The 27,489-nt window shown below is 41.0% G+C and overlaps 3 protein-coding genes across 5 annotated transcripts; 2 read left to right on the top strand and 1 right to left on the bottom strand.

Annotated features, from left to right (window-relative positions):
- Positions 1–167: 167 nt before the first annotated feature.
- On the bottom strand, positions 168–6,282 carry dmap1 (DNA methyltransferase 1 associated protein 1). Its single transcript, XM_089000774.1, has 10 exons — positions 5,885–6,282; positions 5,615–5,706; positions 5,164–5,359; positions 4,906–5,064; positions 4,630–4,797; positions 4,204–4,389; positions 3,842–3,913; positions 2,824–2,896; positions 1,640–1,974; positions 168–776 (listed from the first exon to the last, which is right to left on the bottom strand). The coding sequence occupies exons 1-10, from the start codon at positions 5,978–5,980 to the stop codon at positions 717–719; spliced, it is 1,437 nt and encodes a 478-aa protein (XP_088856900.1). The 5' UTR covers positions 5,981–6,282; the 3' UTR covers positions 168–716.
- A 4,677-nt stretch (positions 6,283–10,959) lies between these two features.
- hnrnpm (heterogeneous nuclear ribonucleoprotein M) lies at positions 10,960–17,530 on the top strand. Of its 3 annotated transcripts, XM_089001326.1 has the most exons (16): positions 10,960–11,144; positions 11,639–11,820; positions 13,226–13,278; positions 13,993–14,000; positions 14,106–14,199; positions 14,274–14,504; positions 15,109–15,262; positions 15,367–15,416; positions 15,495–15,552; positions 15,673–15,780; positions 15,859–15,903; positions 15,992–16,066; positions 16,146–16,241; positions 16,337–16,914; positions 17,004–17,055; positions 17,142–17,530. In XM_089001326.1, exons 1-16 carry the CDS (start codon positions 11,071–11,073, stop codon positions 17,303–17,305), a joined length of 2,022 nt encoding a protein of 673 aa, XP_088857452.1. In that variant the 5' UTR covers positions 10,960–11,070; the 3' UTR covers positions 17,306–17,530. The 3 variants fall into 3 exon arrangements, with proteins under 3 accessions (XP_088857452.1, XP_088857450.1, XP_088857451.1); XM_089001325.1 differs by lacking the exons at positions 10,960–11,144; positions 11,639–11,820; positions 13,226–13,278 and having other exon boundaries at positions 13,407–14,000; positions 15,998–16,066; XM_089001324.1 differs by lacking the exons at positions 10,960–11,144; positions 11,639–11,820; positions 13,226–13,278 and having other exon boundaries at positions 13,406–14,000; positions 15,673–15,903; positions 15,998–16,066.
- Positions 17,531–18,525: 995 nt separating this feature from the next.
- Positions 18,526–27,090, top strand: timm44 (translocase of inner mitochondrial membrane 44 homolog (yeast)). The gene is made up of 13 exons (XM_089001592.1): positions 18,526–18,577; positions 18,966–19,070; positions 19,203–19,406; positions 19,490–19,570; positions 19,664–19,813; positions 20,553–20,689; positions 20,823–20,908; positions 22,068–22,160; positions 22,524–22,648; positions 23,613–23,663; positions 23,804–23,893; positions 24,563–24,673; positions 26,460–27,090. The coding sequence occupies exons 1-13, from the start codon at positions 18,548–18,550 to the stop codon at positions 26,577–26,579; spliced, it is 1,383 nt and encodes a 460-aa protein (XP_088857718.1). The 5' UTR covers positions 18,526–18,547; the 3' UTR covers positions 26,580–27,090.
- The last annotated feature ends 399 nt before the right edge of the window (positions 27,091–27,489 follow it).

Genomic DNA, 27,489 nt, shown 5'->3' with positions numbered 1-27,489 from the left:
GTCTTTAGTTGTCACTTAATGTAAATGACAAAGATAGCGAGGAAGTCACGAGACTACATTCTCACTGGTAAATGCATATTCCAGGTTTTTTCATGAACATTAACATGCCTCAAAAAGGGGAGCTGCATGAAAGGTGAAATAAGAATCCTCGAGAAAGACACAGAATGTGAAACAACACAATGAGGTTTATTGAAACATTGACTAAAGTATTTTCAAGGTCACCTTCGTACAAATGAGTTGACAGGAGTGGGAGCAGAGCTCATCAGAGTATACAAACACTATCTCCAGTCAACAAATACAGCATAACAAGACACAAAACCAAGAGTGCCTCGGGAGCCTCCCAGATTGTGGTCTTCCCACCCCAGAGCCTTCTCTTTCATTCCAATACATTTCAATTACCAAGTCATCCCCATCTTCTACCCCGTGTCCCGATTAGCTCAGCCGGGCAATTTACAGTTGATCTTGCCTCATTTAAAGCTGAACATTGGCGAAAGCAGGTAGGAGAGCAGTAATGGAATGAAATGTCACTCAGTCGTGGCCTTCGTCCCAATGATGGTGAGCAGACCAAGCCCGAATCGGTGAGGCAGGTGCCGTTAGTAGCTCAGAAGTTGTGTTTGTGACAGTTTTGTTGCATCCCTCCGTATCTCGCACGTTTCAGTCTTCACGCTTTCTTTAGGGGAGCCGGTGTTTCCATTTCCACCATGTAGCAGTCGACATTAGGGCTTCTTCATCTTCTTCACTGATGACGAACTGGATGCCGATTCTCTCCGCTTGCGCTACAACGCGATAAATATTACAATCTCCGGCCAACTCACAAGTAACTCCACTATCTGCCCACATGTCACTGTCTCGTCTGACAAAGTCGTCAATCACTTTTACACACTCCTCTTTCGGGATAAAACATTGCTGCATTGAGGGATTCAGTAGGACGCATCCTTTTGGGTCACCCTCCCGAAAGAGGAGTGTGTGAAAGTGATTGACAACTTTATCAGACGAGTACAGGTTTGCTTGCAACGAAATGGTGGACATTTGGAATACATCTTGGGAAAGCCATAAATTGACTAAGAATTGACAGAAATAGGTGAAACCATGGTGAATGGTCTTCCATAAACTGAATAATGCGTGATTGTAATTTGAAATAAATAGCTTTTTAATCAGAGCCACAATTGACATTTTCATGAGTACGCATCTTTTTGGGTCACCCTGTATTTTTCATGGGAGTGAAAAATGTTGCAGAGAGAATTTCTTTTTTTGCAGAATTATTTTTTTTCTAATTCAAAACTTGATATAACATAATTTATTGATGTTTTTCATCTTAATCTTTTGAATGTAATGCATTTTATTCTTTTTTTTTACAGGAATATTTCTCCTGTGATTGGCTTGCAACCGGTTCAGGGTGTCCCCCGCCTACTCCCTGAAGATGGCTGAGATAGGCTCAGGCACACCATCCCATTGTGAGGATGAAGCTAATCATTTTTCTCATTTAAAAATGAATATCATGCATTTTGCCCATTATTTTTTCTACATTTTTCCATAGCGGGGCTCAAACAATGAAGGTCTTGAGATAACGCCGACTACTCCTTCTCATCTGATTCTCAAAGACCAGATGTCAACTACTGTTGATAGTAGGCAAACTCACCGAATTGGGGGTCAGTGGTGCTCCCACCACATCAATAATTTGCTCCTTCGCTTCAACCTTGATGTCATCAGTGCCAGGCCATGCCTGTGCTTCCCCCACCGGAGTACTCATGCTGTTGGTGCCACCGGGTTCGACGCCTTGCGGTGCAGATGTCGCCATGATCCCGCCTGCTCCTCCGCTTCCAACTTTCAGCAGGGCTTCATAGCGGTGACGCAGCATCTGTTGTTCGTATTCACAATTGCTGTGTGCCTGCTTCAGCTCATAGAGGAGCACCAGGTCACTTCGCAGCTCATTGAACATCTGCACAATTTCTTCTGTCGGCATTGGGTTGAGGTCTGTGGCACAAAAATAATATTTAACCAGGTCAACATATGATTTACTTTAAAGATGATGGGAAAATTAATAACTAATAGTTGAAACGTGTGAAAAATGCTTTTTATTTCATTTGTGTAATTTTGATGAGAGAATTTTCATACATATTAACTCATTCACTTCCATTCCGAATTTATTCGGTTTTTGGATTTACTTGTTGGAGGTGCTGATAAAGCACTGGCCAGACTTCTGGCAATGTTTTTTTCCTTTCCACAAGGGGCAGCATTTCCCTTTTTTCCATGTTAGCGCTTAGTTCTACCTTCTGCTGTTCTTAAAGCACTATATAAACCAATATGTATGTATTGCATTGTATTTTGGACAGCCACCTTGAATTCAAGCGCAGATAACTCCAGACCCATATAATTTAGGAATTAACTCATTTTTTTATTAAATAAGAGAGTATAAGTTTTGTTACGCTGCATGGAATGATTATGTAGTCCTAAAACTCAATATTCTGTGGGTCATGGAATTTGAGTGAAGATGACAAAAACCCTGGCACTGGAGTGGACACATTTTTGCGTGTCTGGCAGTGAATGAGTTAATATTCATATTGTAATTAAATGAATTACTATTAACTATTGTCCAATACAATCTAACCAAAAAATGTTAAATGGGTTATACATGTAAAATTTTTCTTTTGCGATTATTTACACTGAATCAATTAACCTGATAATTAAGGAGATACATAAATTGAAGAAATGAAGAATTTCATTTTAATTAACCAATTTGAGGACAAAACTGAGTCAAATAAAATGTAAACTTGTGAGTTTCATGCCATGCATCTGTTGTGATGAGACAAGTTTCCCACTCACCCACTCCTTGATCCACTAGAATCTGCTCGATTGCCTTGATCTTCTTCTGGCCAACTGAACCTGGAAGTTTCATCTTTGAATCACACAAAAAATAGAGTGTGAGACAGACACACACTCATGGACATGATTTAAGGAAAGCAAAGGAAATGATGAACAAATGAGATTTTTTTTAATTCGTATGAAATTAACTTCAGCAGGCCAGATCAAAATGTTTCATTCACTGAACTCTGACTGACGAGAGAGAGGGAGAGGAACTCCACTCCGTAGTTGGGCTAATGCACATCTCATCGAGAGCAACAGCTCCTCATCAGTCTTGAAGATGAATAAGACTCCGCCATTGCTGGCTCTTACAAACACCGGTACTAATATGCCATCATCAGAATTTATCATAACGGTGCTAATGAGAGATGGTGAGCACAATTCTGGCCGGTGTGTCATGTGAATTCTAAAACTTAAATGAACGAGTTTCACGTTAAAATCGATGAAATACTAAATCATGCCTAGCAACCTTTGAAAAGAAAAATCTATTCATAATGAGTACAAAGTAAAGCCCACAATATGTGAATTTATGAACTATTGTTATTCATTTATTTATTGATTGTGACCAATTTGCTCACATATGCGGCCAATTATTTTTGTGGTAAAAATGTCATCCAGTCAAACTTAACACGGGGCATGTTTTATTGCTCTCTCCACAGATTCACTGTTTAAAACGAAGTTGAAAGTTGCCATCTATTTGACTACTTTTGCCAATCAGCTCCTGTTGCAAAGAGAGTGCCCCGCTTCCTTATCTCTGAGTGCATTTTACTCCACTCTGAACATTTGGAAATTGAGGTTTTTTTGTTAAATGCTGTGCGGTTATTCAGTGTCACAACAGTGGAGGGTGTCCTTGCCCTATGACGTTTAATGAAATATTTCTGTGCTTGCTGAGCCACAAATTCACATTCAACAATACACAAGACTGGAATATTTTCAAAGAGGTTATATGCTAAATTCACAACAACAAATTACTACTCACCCTCTGGCTGCGTAGCGTGACTCCAGAAGATTTAAAATCTGGGAATTTGATGCCTGCTGTCTCTGGAACAGCCTAAAAACATAAAAGAAACATTTCAAATGCTACACTTGGCCAGACAAAATATGTAGGAAACAAGTCCTTGGTGATGAAGTATACCTGCAAATGAAAACTTTTCTAACAGAACACAAACCAATAACTGGCTAAAAGTGCTCAGTTCAAAATTGTAGTAGCCGTTGGTTATCCGGTAAATGACGATGACAAGAATAATAAACACTAAACACCCATCCATACATAGTTAATAAAATTGGTTGTTAAGGCCACCTCAAGCACATCTCGGATGAAGTTTGCGCTTAAGTGCTCACCAGTTTTTCAGTTTCTCTTTTTTGTGGAAGTTTCTTTTTGGAAACTCTCTTTTCTGCACGCCTCAACTCTGTGGTCGTGTCAGCGGCCTTAATAAGCTTCTGTAGATCCTGAGCATTCTTCTCCCTTTCCTTCTTCCTAGTTTCAATCTTTCTCAGCTCCTGGATAAGGTATTCCTCTTCTGCCACCTGTAGACAAAACAACAGAAGTACAATTAACATGAACAGAACTGGCAAACTATAGGTTTTTCAGAACAAATTGTTTACAATGCAGACACCACTCTATTTTACTCTTAATTAAGAATTACACCCTGAAATTTATTTGAGAATATTATTTTATATTCATGTGATGCTTCTCTTGGAAATCTTTGAATTTTTGTAGAATATCATATTTTGTACCAGTTCCTCACAAGAAAATGCAAGTCTCACTTGTTCAGGTGTACGATTAAATAGCTTGTCCAGCTGCTCTTTGCGGCGTCTTTCATGACCAGCATCGAAGATGTAGATTTTGGGGTCAGTGCCCGATGGCGCACGGACCTTCGTCAACTTCCCGCATATACCATAGTAGCGCTCTTTGAGATCTTCTACGGACCGTTTCTGAAAGTATGAACAGAGATATTTTATTAGCTGATGATAAAATAAGCCCTTACTCTGCTCTAATTCTGTAATATTGATCAATAATGAGGTGGAAGGAAGACTGATTACTCTGTACTGCTGGTGATCGTAGCGGTCATGCACCACTATAAAGCGCAGGTCAAAGCGTTTGCACAGGTCAAACAGATGATCGGTCTCTGCTTTAGTCCAACTGTCATCGTGGAGATGCAGCTGGTATTCCTGCTCCGAGTAAACAGGTACCTGCACTATCTATTCGGGGAACCAGGACAAAGAGAAAATTGGCATCTTAATAAGGGAAACATGTATTTATTTCGGCTGAAAAGAGCAGAGACAGTTCCCAATTCACACCTTGTTGAAACGGGCAAAAGGATAGTCTTTGCCTTCCTCTGCCACTCGTCGCCAGTGGTGGAATATGGCACCATCCCTTCGGGCAGGATTACTGAAGGACATCCACTTCCAGGGACGAACCTTTTTACAGCCCAGTTTGGCTTTGACTGTCCTGTAACCCTGGGTGGTGTCACTTGGAAGCAATGGAGGTGCGTCCCTGGGGATTATGAAAAAACAAACAGGATTTTATTTTCCTTCTGTTTTATAAAGCAAAATTATTATGTAATAGAACACCAGTAATGGACAAGTGCCATGAAATTCCCTTTTTAATCGTAATTGTAATCGAAACAGTACAACACAGTCAGGTTTAATCAAATAGCTCTAACACATTAGAGGTGAAACGCTGGAATCTTAAATCAGTCTGAATCTGGAAGCATATTCAAGCATTATCGAAAAAAAACTAAATCCATACTTTTTATCAGAATACAGCAGCGCATAAACCTCTCTGTGCATTCCCTCTGGCCTCTTGAACGTCAACGTTTCAGTTGTTTTCTTAGACTTTTTCTGGAAGGCATACATAACAAATATATCACCAAGTCGGCAAGCACACATTTCACATACTGAACATCAATCACAATTCACGCGGACCCTGCATATTCAAAGACACGTTGTTCTTTTATTTAGTAGTACCAGACAACACGTACCAACTGCAATGAATGGAAAAGCGCTAATTTACTCTCACCTTGTCCGAATTGATGAGGTCTTTCTTGCTGATCGGGCCATCGTTATCCCCTCCCGTCAACTCCAAAATGTCCCTCACATCAGCACCGGTAGTCATGGTGCTATAAATTCGATTTGAACTTATGCTTCACACAACTCGGGAAGACAACGAATTCGTGCTCTGGCGCTTATTCATTGACGTTTACAGAACGCGTCGCTCCTTGCTTATTTCTGTTGTTGTTTAAGCAGAATCGTACAGGGCTACGATCGTCTCGGGCAGCCCAATTAAATTAATTATAGATGGTGCTAATATGAAGGTTTCGCTTCACGATTGCTGTTTTAAAATTTAATACGGTCTGCTATTGTTCTGGTTAGCCAACTAACAGCTAACATTTCTGACTCCTCGTCCGCGTCTTCTTCGTGTTCGACATGATAAGTAAATTCGTTGGCTATACAAAGCAGTGACACCAAGAGGAGTGGGATGTTTTTGCCGTTGCATCGTGTTTCAACTACGTACAAAATTATAGCGTCTGGATCCTTAATTCTACTCCAGTTTTAATTAATAGAAGGGTGGGTATATTACACAGGACTAATTTTTGTTTGCGAGCTCATAATTATTAAATGGGAATAAATACATGTACAGTACAGTGAGACCTCAACTTACAAACACCTTATCTTACAAACTTTTCATCTTACAAACGTCAAATTTATGAAAATTAAACCTTATAATAAGCACTATTTTCATAATACACCCCCACCACGGCTGGAGGAGTGATCTTCGGCGGAAGCACACGACCGAACAGCATCAGAGGTTAAGTTACCAACAGTCCTTATGGAAGGTGACTCTCCTTCCATAAGCCATCAACAACCATCAAAAAGGTAAATAAAACTTTATTTCTTTAATTACAGTCCTCATGTAATGCGCCTCTCTTCCAAACAGCAATTCCCTTTGACCTTCGACCTCCAACGCCATTCCATCAAGCCATAAATGATCATCACAAATGTAAATAAAGTGACTTTATGATACAATGCAGTGTATTTTTTTCATTACAATACAATAGCACATTTATTATACATAGAATAAGGTATGCTGTGTGTAGTTTTAAGGCTTATTTAGTTGAAAAGTATATATTATGGAAACCCGGGAATGGATTATTCCAATTTTAATGGTTTCCTATGGGATTTTTTTTTTTTTTAGATACACACTTTTCGCCTTACACACTCTGTCTGGGAACCAATTAAGTTCGTAAGTTGAGGTCTCACTTACTGTATTAATAACGCCATCGGGCCCTCTGCTGTTTATAACTTGGAACAACCATCACGGAAATAGTAAAGTATGTTATGGTAACAGTGGGGCAACTTCCGGAAGTGGGTTTTACATTAACTTGAAATTCGGATCATAGTAGTGATGGGTTGTAATGTAGCCACAAGGGGGCACAAGCCAGTGTCTTATTGTGCCGGTCCCAAGCCCGGATAAATACAGAGGGTTGTGTCAGGAAGGGCATCCGACGTAAAAAAAATTGCCAAAACAAATATGCAAATCAAACCTATGAATCTCATACCGGATCGGTCGAGGCCCGGGTTAACAACGGCCGCCATTGGTACTGTTGACCTTCAGGGTGCCAGTGGAAAATGGACTACTGTTGGTCGAAGAAGGAGAGGAGGGAGGTGTGCCCGGAGGAAAAGAGAGAAATGGAACACCAAGAGTATACAACTAAGAGTAGGAACTTTGAATGTAGGAACAATGACAGGTAAAGGTAGAGAGCTGGTTGACATGATGCAGAGAAGGAAGGTAGACATACTGTGTGTCCAGGAGACCAGGTGGAAAGGGAGCAAGGCTAGAAGCTTAGGGTCAGGGTTTAAGTTGTTCTATCATGGTGAAGACAGAAAGAGAAATGGAGTTGGGGTTATCTTAAAAGAGGAGTTTGTTAGGAATGTCTTAGAAGTAAAAAGATTATCAGATAGAATGATGAGTCTGAAGCTAGAAATTGAAGGCGTTATGTTCAATGTTGTTTGTGGGTATGCCCCACAAGTAGGATGTGAGCTGGCGGAGAAGGAAAATTTTTGGTTGGACTTTGATGAAGTCATACAGAACATCCCAAGAAGTGAGAGGGTTGTAATTGGTGGAGACTTCAATGGGCATGTTGGCGCAGGAAACAAAGATGATGAGGAGGTGATGGGCAGGTTTGGACTCCAGATGAGGAACGCTGAAGGACAGATGGTGGTTGACTTTGCTAAAAGAATGTAAATGGCTATTGTGAATACTTTCTTTCAGAAGAGACAGGAACATAGGGTGACCTCTAAGTTTCATCTAGAACTGCTTCATGTCAGAATCAGAATCATCTTTATTGCCAAGTATGTAGAACACACAAGGAATCTGTCTCCGGTAGAACACGCTGCACTAGTATCGTTGTCAAAAAAACTGCTAAGTGGCACTATACAGTTCCATTTTGGCTACTGTTGAAAGAGTTCAAAGAGTTAATGTCATCACAAAGAGGGTACAGCAAGTCCTGAAGAATGAATGTCTCTCTGTGTCTTTGTTTTGTCATAGTGTCTCTATGCTGTCATATTATTTGTTATTTAGTTTTTTTGTTCTTTTGACTTCAAGACGGCGCCGCGAGAGTGGCTGCCTTTCCAGCAGCTCATGTATTTCGTTTTTCTACTTTCATTCCTTTCATCACTTTGCTGCTGTGAAATGTAAATTTCTCCACTGTGAGACTAATAAAGGCATATCCAATCCAATCCAAGAGTGGAGGCAGAAGTACACAGATAGACTACATTTTGTGTCAACGGCACCATCTAAAGGAAATCAGTGACTGCAAAGTAGTGGTTGGTGAGAGTGTAGCCAGACAGCATAGGTTGGTGGTGTGTAGGATGACGCTGGCAGTGAGGAAGATGAAGAAACCAAAGGCTGAAGTGAGGACAAAATGGTGGATGTTGAAAAAGGAAGAGTGTTGCATGATATTTAGGAAGGAGGTTAGAAAAGCACTGGGTGGGCAAGAGGTCCTTCCAGATGACTGGCAAACTACAGCGAACATAATCAGAGACACAGGTCGGAAAGTACTTGGTGTATCGAGTGGAAGAAAGGTAGATAAGGAGACTTGGTGGTGGAATGGGGAGGTGCAGGAGTGTATACAGAGAAATAGGTTAGCAAAGAAGAAGTGGGACAGTGACAGGACGGACGAGAGTAGACAGCAGTACAAGGAGATGCAGCGCACGGTTAAAGTAAAGGTGGCAAAGGCCAAACAAGAGGCCTATGATGATTTGTATGCTCGGCTGGACAGCAAGGAAGGTGAGACTGATCTTCACAGGCTGGCGAGACAGAGAGACAAAGATGGTAAGGACCTGCAGCAGGTTCGGGTGATTAAGGATAGAGATGGCAATGTATTAACAGGTGCCAGTAGTGTGATGGCAAGATGGAAAGAGTACTTTGAAGAATTGATGAATGAGGAAAATGAGAAGGAACAAAGAGTAGAAGACGTGACTGTTGTGGACCAAGACGTAGCAAGCATTAGCAAGGATGAAGTGAGGAGGGCGTTGAAGAGGATGAAGGGGGGAAAGGCACTTGGGCCTGATGATTTACCAATCGGGGTATGGAAGTGTCTTGGAGAGGTGGCGGTGGTGTTCCTGACTGGGTTATTCAACAAGATCTTAGATGGTGAACAGATGCCTGAAGAATGGAGACGAAGTGTACTCGTGCCCATCTTTAAGAACAAAGGAGATGTGCAGAGTTGTACTAATTACAGAGGAATAAAGTTGATGAGCCATACAATGAAACTCTGGGAAAGAGTAGTTGAAGCTAGACTAAGAGCAGAAGTGAACATTTGTGAGCAGCAGTATGGCTTCATGCCAAAAAAGAGTACGACAGATGCAGTGTTTGCTTTAAGAATGCTGATAGAGAAGTACAGAGAAGGTCAGAAGGAATTGCATTGTGTCTTTGTAGATCTGGAGAAAGCGTATGACAGGGTGCCCAGAGAAGAGCTGTGGCATTGCATGAGGAAGTCTGGAGTGACGGAAAAGTATGTCAGAGCGGTACAAGACATGTATCATGACTGTAAGACAGTTTTGAGGTGCGCTGTCGGTATGACTGAGGAATTCAAGGTGGAGGTGGGACTCCACCAGGGGTCAGCTCTGAGCCCATTCTTGTTTGCTATGGTGATGGACAGGCTGAAAGACGATGTTAGACAAGAATCTCCTTGGACCATGATGTTTGCAGATGACATTGTGATCTGTAGTGAGAGCAGGGAACAGGTGGCGGAGAAACTAGAGATGTGGAGATATGCCCTGGAAAGGAGAGGAATGAAGATCAGTCGCAGCAAGACGGAATATATGTGTGTGAATGAGAGGGATAAAAGTGGAAGAGTGATGCTACAGGGAGAAGAGATAAAGAAGGTGGAGGATTTTAAGTACTTGGGGTCAATTGTCCAGAGCAATGGAGAGTGTGGAAAAGAGGTGAAGAAGCGTGTCCAGGCAGGCTGGAGCGGCTGGAGAAAAATGTCAGGTGTGATGTGTGATAGAAGGGTTTCAGCTAGGATGAAAGGAAAAGTGTATAAAACTGTGGTCAGACCAGCCATGATGTTTGGACTGGAGACAGTGCCACTGAAGAAAAGACAGGAAGCAGAGCTGGAGGTAGCAGAGCTGAAGATGTTGAGGTTTTCTTTGGGAGGGACCAGGTTGGATAGGATCAGGAATGAGTACATTAGAGGGACAACTCGTGTTAGAGGCTTTGCAGAGAAAGTCAGAGAGGCCAGACTGAGATGGTTTGGACATGTCCAGAGGAAAGAGAGTGACTATATAGGGAGAAGGATTCTGAGCCTTGAACTGCCAGGTAGGAGACCGAGAGGAAGACCGAAGAGGAGGTTTATGGATGTGGTCAAAGAGGACATGAAGGTAGCTGGTGTGAGAGAAGAGGATGCACAAAACCGGGATAGATGGAGGACACTGATTCGCTGTGGCGACCCCTGAGGGGAAAAGCCGAAAGGAAAAGAAGAAGTAGTGATGGGTTGTATTTATCTTATTTTGAAGTAACAATGCGGAAATAAGTGTGTCCTGTTACACATTTTTAAAATTCTACATCCGCCCCCGGTGAAAAAAAAAATCTGCGCCATTTTCTACACGTCGTGTGCTCTCTGAAGTCAACTGCTGTTGCGGGTTTATTTTTCAGAGAAGCCTAACACATTTGTTTTCAATCAGTTTATCGTCAAAACCATGTCTAACGAGCAGAATGAAAATACTTCCGACACAGCTGTGGAACCGCAGCAGGAGTCGCCTCAAGAACAAGGGTAATGTCTTCAACGTTTTCTTTGTTAGCCCCCGATAGCTAACATAACTCGCTAGCTCACGGGTTTGACGATTAGCGGTCATCGTGGAAACATGTTAAATTGAAGATTTGCATGGTTGTGGGTCGTGATAGACGACGTTATTAACGTGTAAACTGTGTTAATATGGAATCGATATGGAATATGGAAACGATGTAAATATGGTTGTCAATTCATTGCTTTGGACGCGCAACCATTTTATGCTCGACGCTGCGTTCACAAAATAAGATCATTTGTGTACTTAACCAGTGTACGATTTACATGTATCTATATTAGTGCTAATTGTGTTCGTAATTTTTGCAATAATGGATTTTGAAATGTTCAATTCAATCAGGTGTTTGCAGCGATCATTCGTCTCTGGTCTGCCTGAACCAGACAGGCCTACTGAAATTGTCTGTCCGGTTAGCGACAAAAATCCAAGTATTTATATGAAGATGTCTTTTCCCCCTCACTTGCAGAGAAATGAACGTGAAGGTCAAACAAGAGGGAAGTTCTAGCCGGAAGGAGAGACCCCAGAAGAGAGGTGGAGGTGGACGCTTTGAACCCTATGGACACGTGAACAGGCGATACCGAGTTTTTGTCAGCAACATCCCCTATGATGTGAAGTGGCAAGCCCTCAAAGACCTAATGAAAGAAAAAGGTAAGGGTTCTGGATAAGGGGGTTCATTGAGTCCATGTGATTGAAGTGGTGTGTGTGGTCGTTTTATTTTATTGAACCATTTTATTGGACTACCAGTGCTTTTAAAGAGCTTGGGATGTTTCAGTTGCACAGCTTATTTGGAGAAATCGTGTGGTTTGGAGCGAAGGCCCCATTGTATTTTTGTGGTCAGCTAATGATTTGCCATAGGCTATTGCCTCAGAGAGGTCTAATGGAATGATCTTTTCTAGTCTAATTTTTTGAGCAAAAATGTCCATTGGGAGTTTTTTTATAAGTCAGTGTAATTTTTGATGTATTATATGAGTTATAACCATGGTATGTATGTACGTACGCACGCTAAATGAGATGATTTCAACTTCATTGACTTTCACGACAGAAAATCTGCCCTGCGCTCACTTGTCGATAGGTAAAATGGGGGTTTTCTTGTCTGAAAAAAGAAAAGAGATGTTTGAACAATCTTAAGACTGAAATGGGAAGTCCCATTTCAAATGTACACTGTTGATTTTGGATTGACTATTGGTCCACGTTTGCCACGTTTGTGGGTTTTCCAAAACTCGCCTTTTTTTTACGTTTATTGAGCATGAGCCCCCTCTACAAGGGGCTCACTAGTATATGTTATCTGATTGTGGAATTGCATTTCATTTTCCTCTTTGAGGTGTGTCATTGACAAGCCTAATGTTTTCTCAGCAGGTCTCCATGTTGTGCCATTCAAGGATGTGTTTTGGGATTGTCTGGGGTACAGGTCTACAAAATGAAACAACTTCTTACGTCACGCTGTCCTTGTCTTTAGAGGTTTGGTCCATTTTGTTGTATCAGGAGAGACTGCTGTGGTCGACGCAGAATCTAAATTGTACTTCATAAAACAGCATAATCAGAAATGCCTTTTGTTACTATTCTGCTCACAAAACTCATGACTGTAACTCAGGCTATTGTCTGTGTATTTATAGCATAAGATAGACTGAGCTGTTTCACAATGGTATTTATGCATTGCCCTGAGGTTTACAATGGTGTGCACGCGGTTTAGCAATGAAGCGAGTCGTTGTTTTGAACATGGTTTGCGTTCATTCTAAAATATTTTTGTCAATCATCAAGACATTGTTCCATTTCCAAATAGGAAGGCTTATGGCAAAACTTGTATAGCCTTAGTCCTTTGTATTGGTGCTTTGGGAGAATAATTTAAAAGGACAGGGTTAAGGGGTACATTTTGGTTAAGAAAAAGTTTGCTTTTTGTAGACCTGTACCATATTGTACTGCGAGAGCAGTGCTGGACGAAGGCTTAGGACTGCAGTCTGAGCTCACCGGCCACCCTCCTTGTTTCCATTCTAAACCCCAATTGTTCTCTCGGCTTCTCTCCCTTGGTGTGTGTCGTCTGGGATCTGATTTGTAGTGGGTGAGGTTGCGTACGTGGAACACTTAATGGACACAGAAGGCAAATCAAGGGTAAGTGCAAATATATACACATACACAATTTTTGAAATATCTTTGACAAACATGTGTTTGTCAGGTTTCGTCTCTCTTCGTTGTTGGGCAATTGTCAGATTCCGAAACCAGATGCAGTGGATGAGACTGTGACATGTTAGATACATGTCCTTTGTGGTGTCGCCTGTGGCCTTGACGTGAGGTCATTTTAGGGTTGATGCTCTGTCAGGACTTCAGCTTTCTCTTGGCTTCTTAGCTGTGAGATTGCTATGTACTCACGCAAACGTACCGATTTGGTTGCTGGAATTTCTCTATAAACCTAAAGAAGGTGAATTCTGCAAGTGGCGATCGAGGTTCTGATTGATGGTTGTTTTAATCCAAAAATATTTTGAGAAAGAAGAATGTTTTTTCTGGAATAGTAACCTCCAATATCTCTGTATTGAGGAATCCGATTTCATTGTGGATTTCCTCTTTTGAATGTTGGATATAAAAAAACAAAATAATAATAGGATTGTGATTGCTTTGTGTTATTGATGGGAAATTTGAAGAAGAAATTGAATAGTTGTGGCACCTGGTGTGGCCGAGGATTTAATCGTGTGGTAATGTATGTTTTGATGTGCATGATTCTTCATTTTGTGTTGAAAAAATATATGTTGTAAAATCAAGTTAAGTGTGGTTTTTACTAACTTGAATATTTTTCATTTTGGGTGATTTCATGATCTTCAATCAACCAAGGGTTGTGCGTAAGTAACTATTTCTTCTGTTGTGTGACAGGCTGTCATTTCAATTGTACACTTGTATGACATTGCCATAAAACATTTTCTGACTGGTACTTTTTTGTGTGATAGGGTGGTTGAGTTTCGGACTGAGGAGCTAATGAAGAAGGCAGTGGAGAATGTCAACAAGTACAACCTCAATGGCCGTCCCCTTAAAGTGAAGGAGGTACACCACAAAACAATCTGCACAATTGTCCCACCAGCCCCGTTGCCAAATGATCACTGATTTGTCTTTTTTAGGACCCTGATGGTATGATTGCTCAGAGGGAAATCTGCAAGACACAAGGGGGTGGAGGCCCCCATGGTGGCATGGGTGGAATGGATCGCATGAATATGGACAGAATGGGCCCTGGACCGAATGGCCCGATGATCAACATCCCTCCCAGCCTTATGAACAATCCCGGTATTCCCATGGAGATCATACATGGCCTGCAAGCGGGGAGAATTGGCAACACAGTCTTTGTTGCAAATGTGAGACTTAATTATATAATGGGGAAAACGGGGGTTCTTGAAATTATTGTCAATTTTGAGCTGAAAAGGGCCGAAATGTGCACTTTTGGTTTCCAGACAGAAACTCTTCCGAAAGAACATGGAAAGACGCAAGCGCGACGAACCCTTGCAAAACCCTTAATGCCACAATGTTCTGAGACAATCTTTGTGTTGCTGTGTTAAGTTTAGATGTAAAAGAAAGGGGTACATCCGGCCAGGTTTTGCATTATGTTGCGCCATTGTGGTGGTTTTTTTTCTGTGAAAAGGGCCGAAATGTGTACTTTTGGTTTCCAGACAGAAACTCTTCCGAAAGAACATGGAAAGACGCAAGCGCGACGAACCCTTGCAAAACCCTTAATGCCACAATGTTCTGAGACAATCTTTGTGTTGCCGTGTTAAGTTTAGATGTAAAAGAAAGGGGTACATCCGGCCAGGTTTTGCATTATGTTGCGCCATTGTGGTGGTTTTTTTTTCAGTTTCTTCCACCTATTTTGAATTATGTACATCCCAGATACAAACATGAGAATATTTGCCATGGGTCTGCTCACCGACGTAAGTCTTAACTCTGCCAAATGTATTTCTTCAGCTTGACTACAAGGTGGGCTGGAAAAAGCTCAAAGAGGTATTCGCCATGGCTGGCACAGTGTTGAGGAGTGACATCTTGGAGGACAAGGACGGAAAGAGCAGAGGGATGGGCACCGTAAGCTTCAACCTGCCTATTGAAGCGGTCCAAGCTGTCTGTATCTTTACAAAATCGGCAACTAGTAGTTGGAATCATTTTCAATCCGAGTTGACAAAGTTTCAAAGATTTGCACTCTTGTAATTTTCCTTAATGAGTTTGCAGCCATGTTGAATGGACAGCTGTTGTTCAACCGGATCATGCATGTCAAACTGGTATGCTACCAACAAGGCCCACTGGGGTCCAGTTTATCTTATTTTGTGATTTTTGTACATTGTTTTTATCTCCTTTAGGATGAGAAGTCCATGCCCAAAGATTTTGGACCACCTGACAGAGGTGTATCTCTCCCACGTAAGCATAAAATGTTTTGCATAACCTAAACAAATGCACCACAGTAGCATTCATATCCATTTCTGTAATGCCTGTTCATAAAATCTGTCAGTGATGTTTGTTTTTAATTTTTTAATCCAGGTGGCTTGAGTGGCATTGGTTTGGGTTTGGGGCCTGGGGGCCAGCCTATCGACGCTAACCAGCTGAACAGAGGCGGCGGTGGTGGAATGGGCAACATGGGAATTGGAGGTTATTGTGAAGTTCTTACTGACAAAGACTTCAAGAATATATTTGGTTGCTCACTGTTCTTCTGTCTTTTTCTGTTAGGAATGGATGGAATGGGCTTTGGCAATATGGGAAGCCGTATGGGAGGTGTGTTCCAGAACCCATTCTTTCTTTGCAGGATTTTGTGATATGCATGTTTTCAATACTTAAGGACTATTGTTATTGTGTGTCTGAGATTTAGGGATGGACAATTTTGGAGGAATGAACAACATGGATCGCTTTGGCTCTTCTGGGATGGGCAGAATGAATGGTCAGGAATTTTGATTCAGAGTAATCTAAAGTGTAAGGCTTACTTCATATCCAAACTTTGCATCTCTTGCATTTGTCAGAGATGGACCGAGGTATTGGTGGTGGGTTTGACCGGGAGTTTGGTCGAAATGAAATGGGCATGTCTCGCAATAACTTTGGAGACTCCTTTGAGCGAGGTATGTGATGATCTTCCTTGAATGTCTGCAACTTACCAACGCTGTACACTCCTACACACCAGACTGCATATGTAATACATTTCTCTTACATACAGGAAATTCCATAGGAATGGACCGTATGAATTCTGGAATGGACCGTCTTGGAACGAGCATGGATCGCATTGGAGGGATGGATCGAATGGGCATTGACCGTGTGTCTGACTTGGATAGGATAGGCTCTGGCTTTGACCGTCTCGGTTCTGGGATGGACCGCCTGGGACCGAGTATGGACAGACTTGGAGGTGGCCTCGACCGCATGAGTTCCAATATGGATCGCCCCGGCCCAACTAGTTTCGACCGCTTGGGCCCATCAGGTTTGGATCGCATCGCCTCTGGTCTGGAATTTGGCTCCCCAATGCCCGTGGATCGCATGGGCAACACTGGGCTTGACAGAATGTCCAGCAACTTTGACCGCATGGGCTCCGCTGGAGGTCTTAACCGCTTTCAGTCTGGTGGCCTTGATCGTATGAGCTCTGGAATGGACCGGATGGGATCTGGTGGTGTCAGTGGTCAGTTTGATCGTCCTGATTTGGATCGTGGCTTTGGTGGAAATTCCTTTGGAGGAGGTGGATCCGGAGCCCCTGGAAATGGAGCAGTAAATATGAAAAGGGGTAGCCAGATCTTTGTCCGCAACGTATGTTTTACGTCTTCTATGGAGTTATCGCTGCTAGCCGGTCATTCTCATGTAGTATGATTAACCCTTTGGCTGTTTTTGTCTTGTAGTTGCCGTTTGACCTTACCTGGAAAGCGCTGAAGGATACCTTCAGTGCATGTGGTAAGTTTGATACGTAACGACGATGGAATTACCAAACATTGATTTTTAGCCCAATGCATTTTAACTGCCGCGTTTTTGCATGACAGGTATCGTACAGTATGCTGACATCAAGATGGAGAATGGCAAGTCCAAGGGCTGTGGTGTGGTTCGCTTTGACAGCGCTGAGACTGCTGAGCGTGTCTGTCGTACCATGAATGGCTATCGCCTCAATGGAAGAGAAATCGATGTTAGGATTGATAGGAATGCATAGATTGTTCTTATTCAGCAGTTGACATCAAGCTCCTGCTGTGCGTTATTACACCATTGTGTAAATTTGCCAGACACTCTTCATATTCCCTTGGTTTGACTTTTGTCACCGTGATAGTTTTAGTAGACTGTTTTTAGTTTGTAAACATTTTTTGTGTTCAGCTATACTCCATCTGACCACTTTATAATTCAAGGTGTTTTGAGAATAAACTTCGACCATTAATCTTGACTGTTTTTGTCATTGTCTTTAAGACTGAGATATATTTGGGATTTTCACACTCAACACCTATTTATAATCATGTGTGATTGTATTTAGTGGGATTTCTGCACTGTTATATGTGGTACACAATTGAATGAATGTCTTGCGATGTCAGCTGTTTTTGTCAACATTTACATCACGGGGAATATAAATGTAATAATGCATAATTACATTTCAAGCGTCTTTCAAAGCTCTCAAGGACACTTTACAGTCACAGACAAGCATAGGTATTCTTTTCCTTTCGGCTTTTCCCTTCAAGGGGTCGCCACAGCAAATCAGTGTCCTCCATCTTTCGAGGTTTGATCCGCATGTTTGTTTTGCATAGGTACTGTAATAAATAAAATACAATCACAAATGGAATACAATAAATAAAATACAATTATAACTAGAAACGCGAGAGAGCTGCACAGAAAATGCAATTTTAAATAGGTGGGTTTTGAGATGGTACTTGAAGGTGGGAAGAGAATCGATGTTACGAATGTTGGGAGGAAGTGACTTCCAGAGTGGGGGCAGAGACGCTGAAAGCTCTGTCACCCATCGTGCTGAGACGGGCAGAGGGAGTCACACAGAGGTGGAGGGAGGAAGATGATCTGAGGGAATAGAAATTTGAAGGTCAATAGGTATGTGGGGGCAAGGTTATGGATAGCTCCTTAGCTTATGGGAAGCTCAATTCTACCCACCCCCGGTGGTTGGGTGAGAGTTGGAATGAGGGCCTCTGAATAAACTGCTTCCCAGCGAGTCACACGACACATAGAATTCACGGCCATGAGCACTTAATTTAGAAAGTATATTTGCAATGTGGAGGCGAAAACTGGAGAAATGTCTTCCGATCAGCGGTAGAGCGTGACACGCAAACTCCACGCTGAAAGGTTCGTCAAAACCGGGATCTGTGAAGACCCGCCTCCGCTGCTCATATGCCAATGAAAATCAAAGATCATCCAACAGGAACGTGGTAGCGCGACTCGAGACCGGAAGAACAGATTCAAGATGGCGGCCCCCTTGTGTCAGTGTTACCAGGTGAGCGTTTGGGTGATTTGGCATTCACTGAACGATCAAATGTATGATTATTTCGAATGATTTAAATCGCGTGCCACTGTTGGTCGGGCTCCCTGTAGGGTGTTTTGTTTTTCCTTCGACCAGATGGCATGCGGACTGATGGTAGAATGTCAATTCGCCCCATACCATGATTACACAACGCCAACACAATTCGGAAATAATACAGTATTTCGAAAAAGAATGATATTCTTACGTATAATTTGCGACGCTTTCATCAAGTGGTTACAGTAACACTAATTCGGTTTTGACACTACTCCGAAATGTTATATCTCCCCTCATGCTCACCTAACCTACATGTGCGATCATAATTGGATTGCCACCCATTTTAATATTCTGCGTCTGCCACCAGGTGTGTTTGAAAAGATATTCCTTGGCATTCCCCTCGTCTTTCTTGTTCCTGCACAATAGAGCAAATGTCTTCAGAATACGGAGCATTCTCGCAAGCGCTTCTCAGGTAGGAGTGATGATAAATCATGTTTAACCTTAACCTTTGTATAAATGCCATTTACATCACCTAAAAAATATAACAATACTGTACCCATGCAGACGTCTTATATTTATTCAATTCTTGTCTTATGTTGGAAAGGGGCCCCAGTCTTCTTTTCAACATGCAAGATATTTGTCGGGGGAGAGGAGTGGAGGAAGAAAAGGTTTTCTTGGGGAATTCCTGGACAACTTGAAGCAAGAGATGAGCAAAAACAAGGAAATGAAAGAAAACATTAAAAAGTTCCGGGAAGAGGCAAAAAAATTGGAGGACTCAGACGCACTGAGGCAAGCGCGGAGGAAATATGTTAGTATCTGACCACACAACCTATATTAGTGTCCATGCAATCTATTTGGTTGAGTTTGGAAAACCATGTCGTTTTCCCATAGAAAACTATTGAGTCTGAAACGGTAAAGACTTCTGAAGTTCTCAAAAAGAAGTTGGAGACCCTCTCAGATACAGTGAAGGAGGTAAATGCCAAAAGTTTCTGACTCTGTTCCTTTGTATCTTGTGATCATTATGTGGCACAATAAGACTGATGCATCTGCGTTCTTGGTGAGCAGGGCCTGGAGGAAGTCACACGTACAGAAATTGGCAAGAAGATTAAAGAGGGAATGGAGGAGGCAGCCAAAACAGCAAAGACTTCAGCAGAGAGCGTCTCAAAGAGTGGAGAAATGTTGGGAAAGACTGGTGCATTCAAAGCTATATCACAGGTTTGGAGCCAGTGCTACTTTGTGTAATGGCGATTTTCAAAAGGTTCAATGTGCGTCCACATGGAGGCAACAGTGCTCTACGGGGAGGTGAAATAAAAATTAACATTTAAGATATACAGTATTTTATACCTGTAAAGCCAACTTTTGACGCATTCACTCCCATAAACGTGTCTTTTTAGACTCCACAAATTAAATCTGATTTACTTATTCATATTTTTCCCTCCATTTGTTTTTCATGACTCAAGTGTCAAAAAAGCTCTGAAAATGACTGTTATGAACCTTGGAGCCGAGCCCAGCTAAATTTTAGACAGAGTTACACTCTGTACAAATTTTAGCAAGTTACAGATCACATTCCGATAAACAATTTTAGGTCAATGGAGAATTTATAGTTCTCAACTTGCATGTTTTTGGATTGTGCAATGATGCTCATTGGAAGCATGGAACGTGTAATGCCAGAGATGAGATTCAAACTTCAAAACTATCAGGCAGAACTAATGTTCCACTCCTTGGACGTAGTTTAGTTGTATTTTAAAATACGTTTTCAAAATAGATTTCCAATTCTATTCTGAAGATATGTGTGCCGAAATGAAGTATAAAGCATCACCAACACAAAATCATAGCCATTGTATAACATTTCAGCGGTTCGCTGTCCCATGAATGCGAAACCCAACACGCATCCTCGAGAATAAGATTTTCATTGTGAGAATTTCACTCTATTATTTTGTGTTCGTGATTTTAGGGTATGGAGAGTGTAAAGAAAGAGATAGGTGATCTGGGCCACACCGGCCCCTACCGGCCCCCTCCTCGACTCCGCAAGAGAAGCGAATTCTCCTCAAAGGGGTCGTCAGATGACAACAGGGTCTTCGAAGCCAACGAGTACGTGAGTGGCCACCTGCTTTGCTCTCATGCTGAGAGAGGGGGAACGCCATCGCCATATTATCCTCTCTGGATCGTTGTATGTTAATCAAACACATTAGCAAGGTTTTCATCATTTGTATGTGCTCTTTAGGGAAGCCATGGGCATGGTGCTCCACAAGGACTCCAAATGGTACCAACAGTGGAAGGACTTCAAGGATAATAATGTGGTCTTCAATAGTAAGGGGGACACATGATTTATTGAAACCTCTCATATGCCACAAATGTCTTTTTTTGTGCGATATAAAACACGAGCACTATATGCATATTCAAACCTCTCCCACCATTCTACTGTCTATAACTTAACAAGGCAACATAAAAAAATGTAATAATTTTCAAAGTAGTTGTGAAAATAAACAACTGTTGCACTGTTTTGAACCGCTACAAATAACAATACAATACATATTGATTTATATAGCGCTTTAATAATACGAGATGTAGCTTGCTGTTTTCAGAATTTTCTAGAATGCTGTTTTCAGAATTTTCTAGAATGTCACCAGAAATTCTGGTGACATTCAAACTCATGTTAAATTGGTCCGTATAAACATGACATAATTTAAAGTCCCGCTGATTAACCTCAAATGAAGTTCAGGTGTTTTAGGAGTCCTTTCCTGACATATTTTGCTCTCTCAAAGTAGCCTGAATGTTTTGTGCCAACGCATACTGCTTTTTTTGGAACTGTTCTTAATTCCGCCCAGTTTCACCTGCATGACAACTCAAAGCATGATACTCCCACTACCGTGCTTCACAGCACATATGTTTTTTTTTTGGGGTGGGTGCAGGTGATGAACAATGAATAGTTTTCTTGTCTTTTCATCACTCTTGGAGTAAAACCCAGTATTTTGCGATGCCACTGTTGTGAGATTATTAATAGATTATTAATTTTAATCCCCTTCTGATTTTTAACACTTTCACGGTGAGAGCCCTCCATCTAATGTTATACAAGTTATTTGCAATTCATTGCTTACGCTGTTGTATGCGAATGTCACAAACTACTAGAACAGCTGAGCTTTATTTGGGGCCCATCAGAGGAATTGTGCCCGGTATGTCAATGGCATCACCGTTTATTGGAAAAACATTTCTTTTCACTTGCAATGCACAAGTTGTTGATTGCACTCATGGTGGAAAAGGTTTTGAAATTCAATATCTTGGTCTGTTTTTTTAAACCTCATAAAAACCTGACATATGAACACGTTTTATTCTCTTTTTTTAATAATCACTGTGCGGGTCATTGTTTCACTAGCTGACATTATGGGATGTCACATTTTTACATTTAACCTAGTTCATACATTTGCGATTCTGTGCTCACCTTTTCCGGCAAACTTCATTCCCCCTCCAGGGTTCTTTGAAATGAAGATGAAGTATGATGAGAGTGACAACGCTTTCATCAGAGCATCACGGGCCGTCACTGACAAAATGACCGACCTCATAGGTGTGAGATCTAATAGTCTACATTAAATCATGCTGTGAGGCTTATTGAAGCTGATAGCAAAAAAAAGTACTGTACAGTAGAAGTACTGCATCTTTTGGATTGAACCTTGATGTTATGGTTACATGATGAAGAGGGAAAAAGTATATCGCCGTCATTTTAATATGTAACAGCCATTGTGCTTGACACTTTCTGATGTAGTAATGAAACACTGTTTTTTTATTTTTGTCTAGTGCATAGTTATTATACAGTTTTAGTAAAATACGTGTGCAGCATAGCGTGTTCCTGAACTACGACATCATCACAACCGTCTGTCGTTATTTGCTGCTAATTGATTTCCTGTGTTTCATTACTGCACATGTCCAGGTGGACTGTTCTCCAAGACGGAAATGTCTGAGGTGCTGACGGAAATCCTGAAATCGGATCCATCTTTTGACAAAGATTCCTTCCTTAAGCAGTGTGAACATGACATCATCCCTAATATTTTGGAGGTATGCACCAAACAGCTAGGGGGATTATCTTGACATTTTGTTAATTCAGTCAAATTCACAAATAACGCAAAGATTCAATGCAGCCCACAAGTTCTGATGTATTAAAATTGGGATTGGGAAACGTTTCTCGCATCTGCAGCCCATTCTCGGGGTTCCTCAATTTTAAATAATGTGATGATGGTTTATATGAATAGATTTTACTGAAAATTTGGCATTGTCACAAAGGTATTGATTACATGTCATTGGGGAGCATATCAATTTGCTATTTTTAATATTGGATCGTGGCTAGATATTCACATGGCTCTATTCAGCTTTAAAATTCTAAATATGGCAATACTTTTGAAATATAAATTCCAGAGCTGCCATTTTGCCATCTTCTATAATGTGTAACATTCAATGCAGCATAAGAAACCTTAAACTCCCTTCTTTCATCAGAGAAAAAGTTATTGCCTAAATTATATGGTTCTGGAGTTATATGAGCTTGAGATGAGGGTGGCTGTCAAAAATACAATGCAAAACATACATCCATTGACTGTAAAGTGTCCTTGAGAGTTTTGAAAGGCGCTTCTAAATGAAATGTATTATTATTGTTATTATTATTACATATTGGTATATATAGCGCTTTAACATCTGTAGGAAAAGCTAGAATAAAGCTATACCATGGAAAAAAACTGAAATGCTGCCCCCTTGTGGAAAGGGAAAAATATTGCCGGAAGTCTGGCCATTGCTTTATGGGCACCCAAGCAAGAAAAAACAAAACCCAAACTAATTCGGCAATGGCGCTCTTCATATTTTCAATTCCATAATAAATTCGGGAATGGCAGTGAGTTAAATATATTTTTTTCTTTTGAATAAAAATGTGTCTTTTTCTTTGGATTTTTCTTTGAAAGCGTTTCTTTGAAAACCATTTTGTATTGGGTCTTGGAATGTTCAGATACACCTAACGTTGTGACTATCCTTGCAGGCAATGATCCGAGGGGAGCTGGATGTATTGAAAGACTGGTGTTATGAAGCGGTACAACATTCACACACTTTCAGTACCAAAAGTCTAGAAACAAGCTTTTGACAGTTGAATTGTTAAGATTGCAGGACTTCACTCCTGTTATGTCATCATAAATGTGAAGTCATCTTTTGTCCTTTTTTCATAATCCGCAGACATATAGTCAGCTAGCACACCCAATCCAACAAGCCAAGGCCATGGGGGTTCAGTTTCACTCAAAGATCCTGGACATCGACAGCATTGATGTAAGTTCAAACACACTGCCTAATTTTGCCAAGGTTTTTCTAATGGTAGTCAAGAATCAGCAGCGTGTTCCTTCCGCTCAACGAAGCGCCTTCCCCTAAATCTCTGACAGATGGTCGCCACCGCTGGTGCCATGATAAATTCTGGACAGTAATTGCTCAGAACTTCAGCACAACAAAAAGACCAATTATGATCCAATCAGAACAGTGCTCACTTGAATCATGAATGATCGCACCATATTATAGAACAAATAAGATATAGAGTAATCATCTGAGAAATAATTCAGAGTACAGTTGTTGCAAATGTGTAACCCAATAGACAACAGGAAATGTAAACAAATTTGGACAAATACTATTTGTGAGAAAATGACATAAAAAACGGGTTAAAAAAATAAAATGCTCAGACATTGTCAGAACTGATTCAATTTAAGTTGTATTTTTTATGGTTGTAGAACTACTTGTAATGTTTTGTGCCAGGTTGGAGCTCAACAAGTTGATTCAGTGCAGTTGTACATTGAGCAACTGCATTAATCAACACGGCGCATACAGTTTTGTTGAACTCCTACCTCCAAAGCAGGTTTCAAGAAAATATATCCGATTGTATCTAATTGACTATAATTAGGATGCAGTTTTTAAAAGCATCCGTTTAAAAACTCTGTCCTTTTTCTCCAGCTGGCCATGGGAAAGATGATGGACCAGGGTCCGGTCTTAATCATCACCTTCCAAGCTCAGTTAGTGATGGTAGTACGAAATACCAAAGGAGAAGTGGTGGAAGGTGACCCTGTAAGTGACAAACAAACACACATGTACATTTATTTTGAGATTCTCTTCTGGGTTAAATTTACATACTTATAGAATGATTAATTTAGATTTTGACAGGAATATCACAATATTTGGTCCATAATAACCAACGTGTGACTGACATAGGACATACATTGGCCAAGTCTGATGCTTTAGTCTGCAGTTATTTATATCTTCAACCCTCAACAAATACTAATTCATGAGCTGTAAATCAGCCGAATTGTCTATTGTAGTTCCTCAGGGACGTGTGGTTGTGTTATGGAGGTCGAGGAATCTATTCAAGAAGCGAAAACACACGCTAACAATTCACAATGTATTGACTGTCTCGCCGTGGGGAGGGACATTTACAATCGTCAACAGGGTTCTGATCGGGCCAAGAGAATTATTAAATCCATACACATTAAGTACACACGAACGAACCAGTGACGTGCAGTCAGGGGAGGCAGGTGAGGCCGCGCCTCACCTGTCATCATGGAAATATCAAATGAAAAAATAAATTAAACAGTTACAGTAAAGTCTCGTTATATCGATATTGGATATATCGATAGTCCCCGTTATATCGATACTATTTCTATGCACGCATGGAGAAAATTACATGCAAACAGGGTCGGATATATCGATAGTCCCGGTTATATCGATATTTTTTCGGACTCCCTTGGATATCGATATAACAAGACTTTACTGTATATTTATTGAGTGATTTGTACTTTAAAGGTCTTTTCCATTTAACTTCACCATTTTTGGATGTTTTTTTCAAAATCGCTGAATTTTCACATTTACCGTTCAAATACTAAGTGGAGACGAGCGGTGATGCAGCAGCCGGCTGAGCCTCACCATGGATTGCGCAATGACTATACGAACTGTGCTGGCTTGCTCTGCAGTGAGACCGCATTGCTGTCCCTCTGTATATCGCTATTAAAGTGTTCAAACACTTTTAGTATATGCACTAAATTTCTACAGTTTAGCTGGTGTATATGATGTAGAGTCACTTTACATTATAAACACTGTACTACAGTGTTTAGGTGATAGGAGAGGCACACAGTTCTCCTGCCTCGTGACAGGGGGCGCTGGTGATTACAGAGATTCTTCTTGCGCCTCCTCGGCTGCAGAATAATAGAATTAGTGAGAGCAAGCTGCAGTAAACAGTTAGCAAATTGAGTGCAACCATCCAGTCATTTTTTCGTGTTGCTTGGCCTTATTTTTAGAATGGAGGATTACATATCTAAATTGAAAGAAATAGAGAGACGTTTAAAACTGAAGAAAGATAAGGAAGGCTTCTACAAAGAAGGTATAGATGCCTTTCTTCAGAAGGAGCGGCGCATGGACTTCATTTATAAGTAAAGGTAACACGATAATAACGTTTTTTTCTATGCTACAGTTTATATAAAGAATGCTGACCCGACATTTTAAACAAAACACGTGAACTGTTGCCAATCAAATGGTGAATAAGCTACTCTGTAGAGTTCATATGTTTGTAAATCTGACTGTGATGACGTCAGTGCCTCACCAGCCATGAACCTCACCGCACGTCACTGAGATGAACCTATGTGTGAAAGGCATATATGGATTGTCAATGTCAGAACTATATTCATAAAACATAATTTCTATTATTGTTTGCAGTCAAGAACCATCTAATGTTGTTCCCATCGTGTATCATAATATTCGGTAAATAAAATCGAATTGGGTATATCATCCAGATCAACCTTCGATTATTGCGTAACCTTTGAGGAAAAACGATGAGTCATGTTCAGGTTCTCTCTCTTGCTAGGATAAAGTTCTGAGGATGATGTATGTGTGGGCTCTCTGTCGAGACCAAGAGGAGCTCAACCCACATGCAGCCTGGAGACTACTTGACATATCTGCCTCAAGCACCGAACAGATCCTTTAAGACTCTTTTGATACCTGCGGAAGCAACACTCGCTTACCCGCGGAGAGAGCATCCTCAACCTGAGCACCGTGTCATCAGATGGGGAGGAAACAGTCAGCTCGCTGCAGAAAATGTTTCTGCTTCATTATGGTGGCTTTTTTTTTTAATGCCTCACACAAGGGGGCGGTAGAGCTACAACCTCGCTAATCTACTCGAACCAAGTGTGTAAGGTGCTGGACATCCACCCCCCTCATGTGAAAACATTTTTTAGCTCCATATATAGCTAAATATGTGCAAAATTATACAAAGGATTGCAGTAATTTCTCCTCAATCATGTTTTCCACATCTGTAAATCCCCATTATGTCTGGTTATCTACAACCCAATCCCTGATTTGTCTGATAATCATCAATTGTCAAACTGTCAAAAAGTCTATTTATTGTGAAAAACAAAAGACAAGACCCCACTGACACGCACACACATTCTCGCTCTTAGCCATTTTAAAAATAAAAATGTTGATAATCGAATATACAATATGAGCATTTGTTTTATGATTCCCATCTGCCTGATAATATCTGCATGGCAGTAATTATTTTTAGATTAAAATTTTGTCTACATTGTGATAAGCTGATGTTTTTCGTTACTTCGTTGCAGTGCAAAGTCATGACGCCGCCGCCAACCATTCACATTTATAATGGTGCTTGGCAGTCAATGGTGATCAACATCAACATATTTTAAAGGATTTAATTATACTTGAAATTAGCTGTATGTTAGAATTAGCTTGGCCTCAGAGCGCCTTTGCTTCTAAACACTTATGGGATGGATATTTATCCTGAAAGTCGCCATTATGTTCACGGCGTGCTGTGCTTGCTTCATTTAAAATGGGTGGTAGAGGCTCAATGTTTTGTTGTTGGATGTAAGTCAGCTATTCAA

The sequence above is a fragment of the Hippocampus bargibanti genome, linkage group LG07 (assembly GCF_051943395.1).
Source record: "Hippocampus bargibanti isolate YZ-2025 linkage group LG07, ASM5194339v1, whole genome shotgun sequence".
Taxonomy (NCBI): Eukaryota; Metazoa; Chordata; class Actinopteri; order Syngnathiformes; family Syngnathidae; genus Hippocampus; species Hippocampus bargibanti.
Note: the sequence above shows the minus strand (reverse complement) of the source record. Positions and strands in the feature narration are given on the sequence as shown.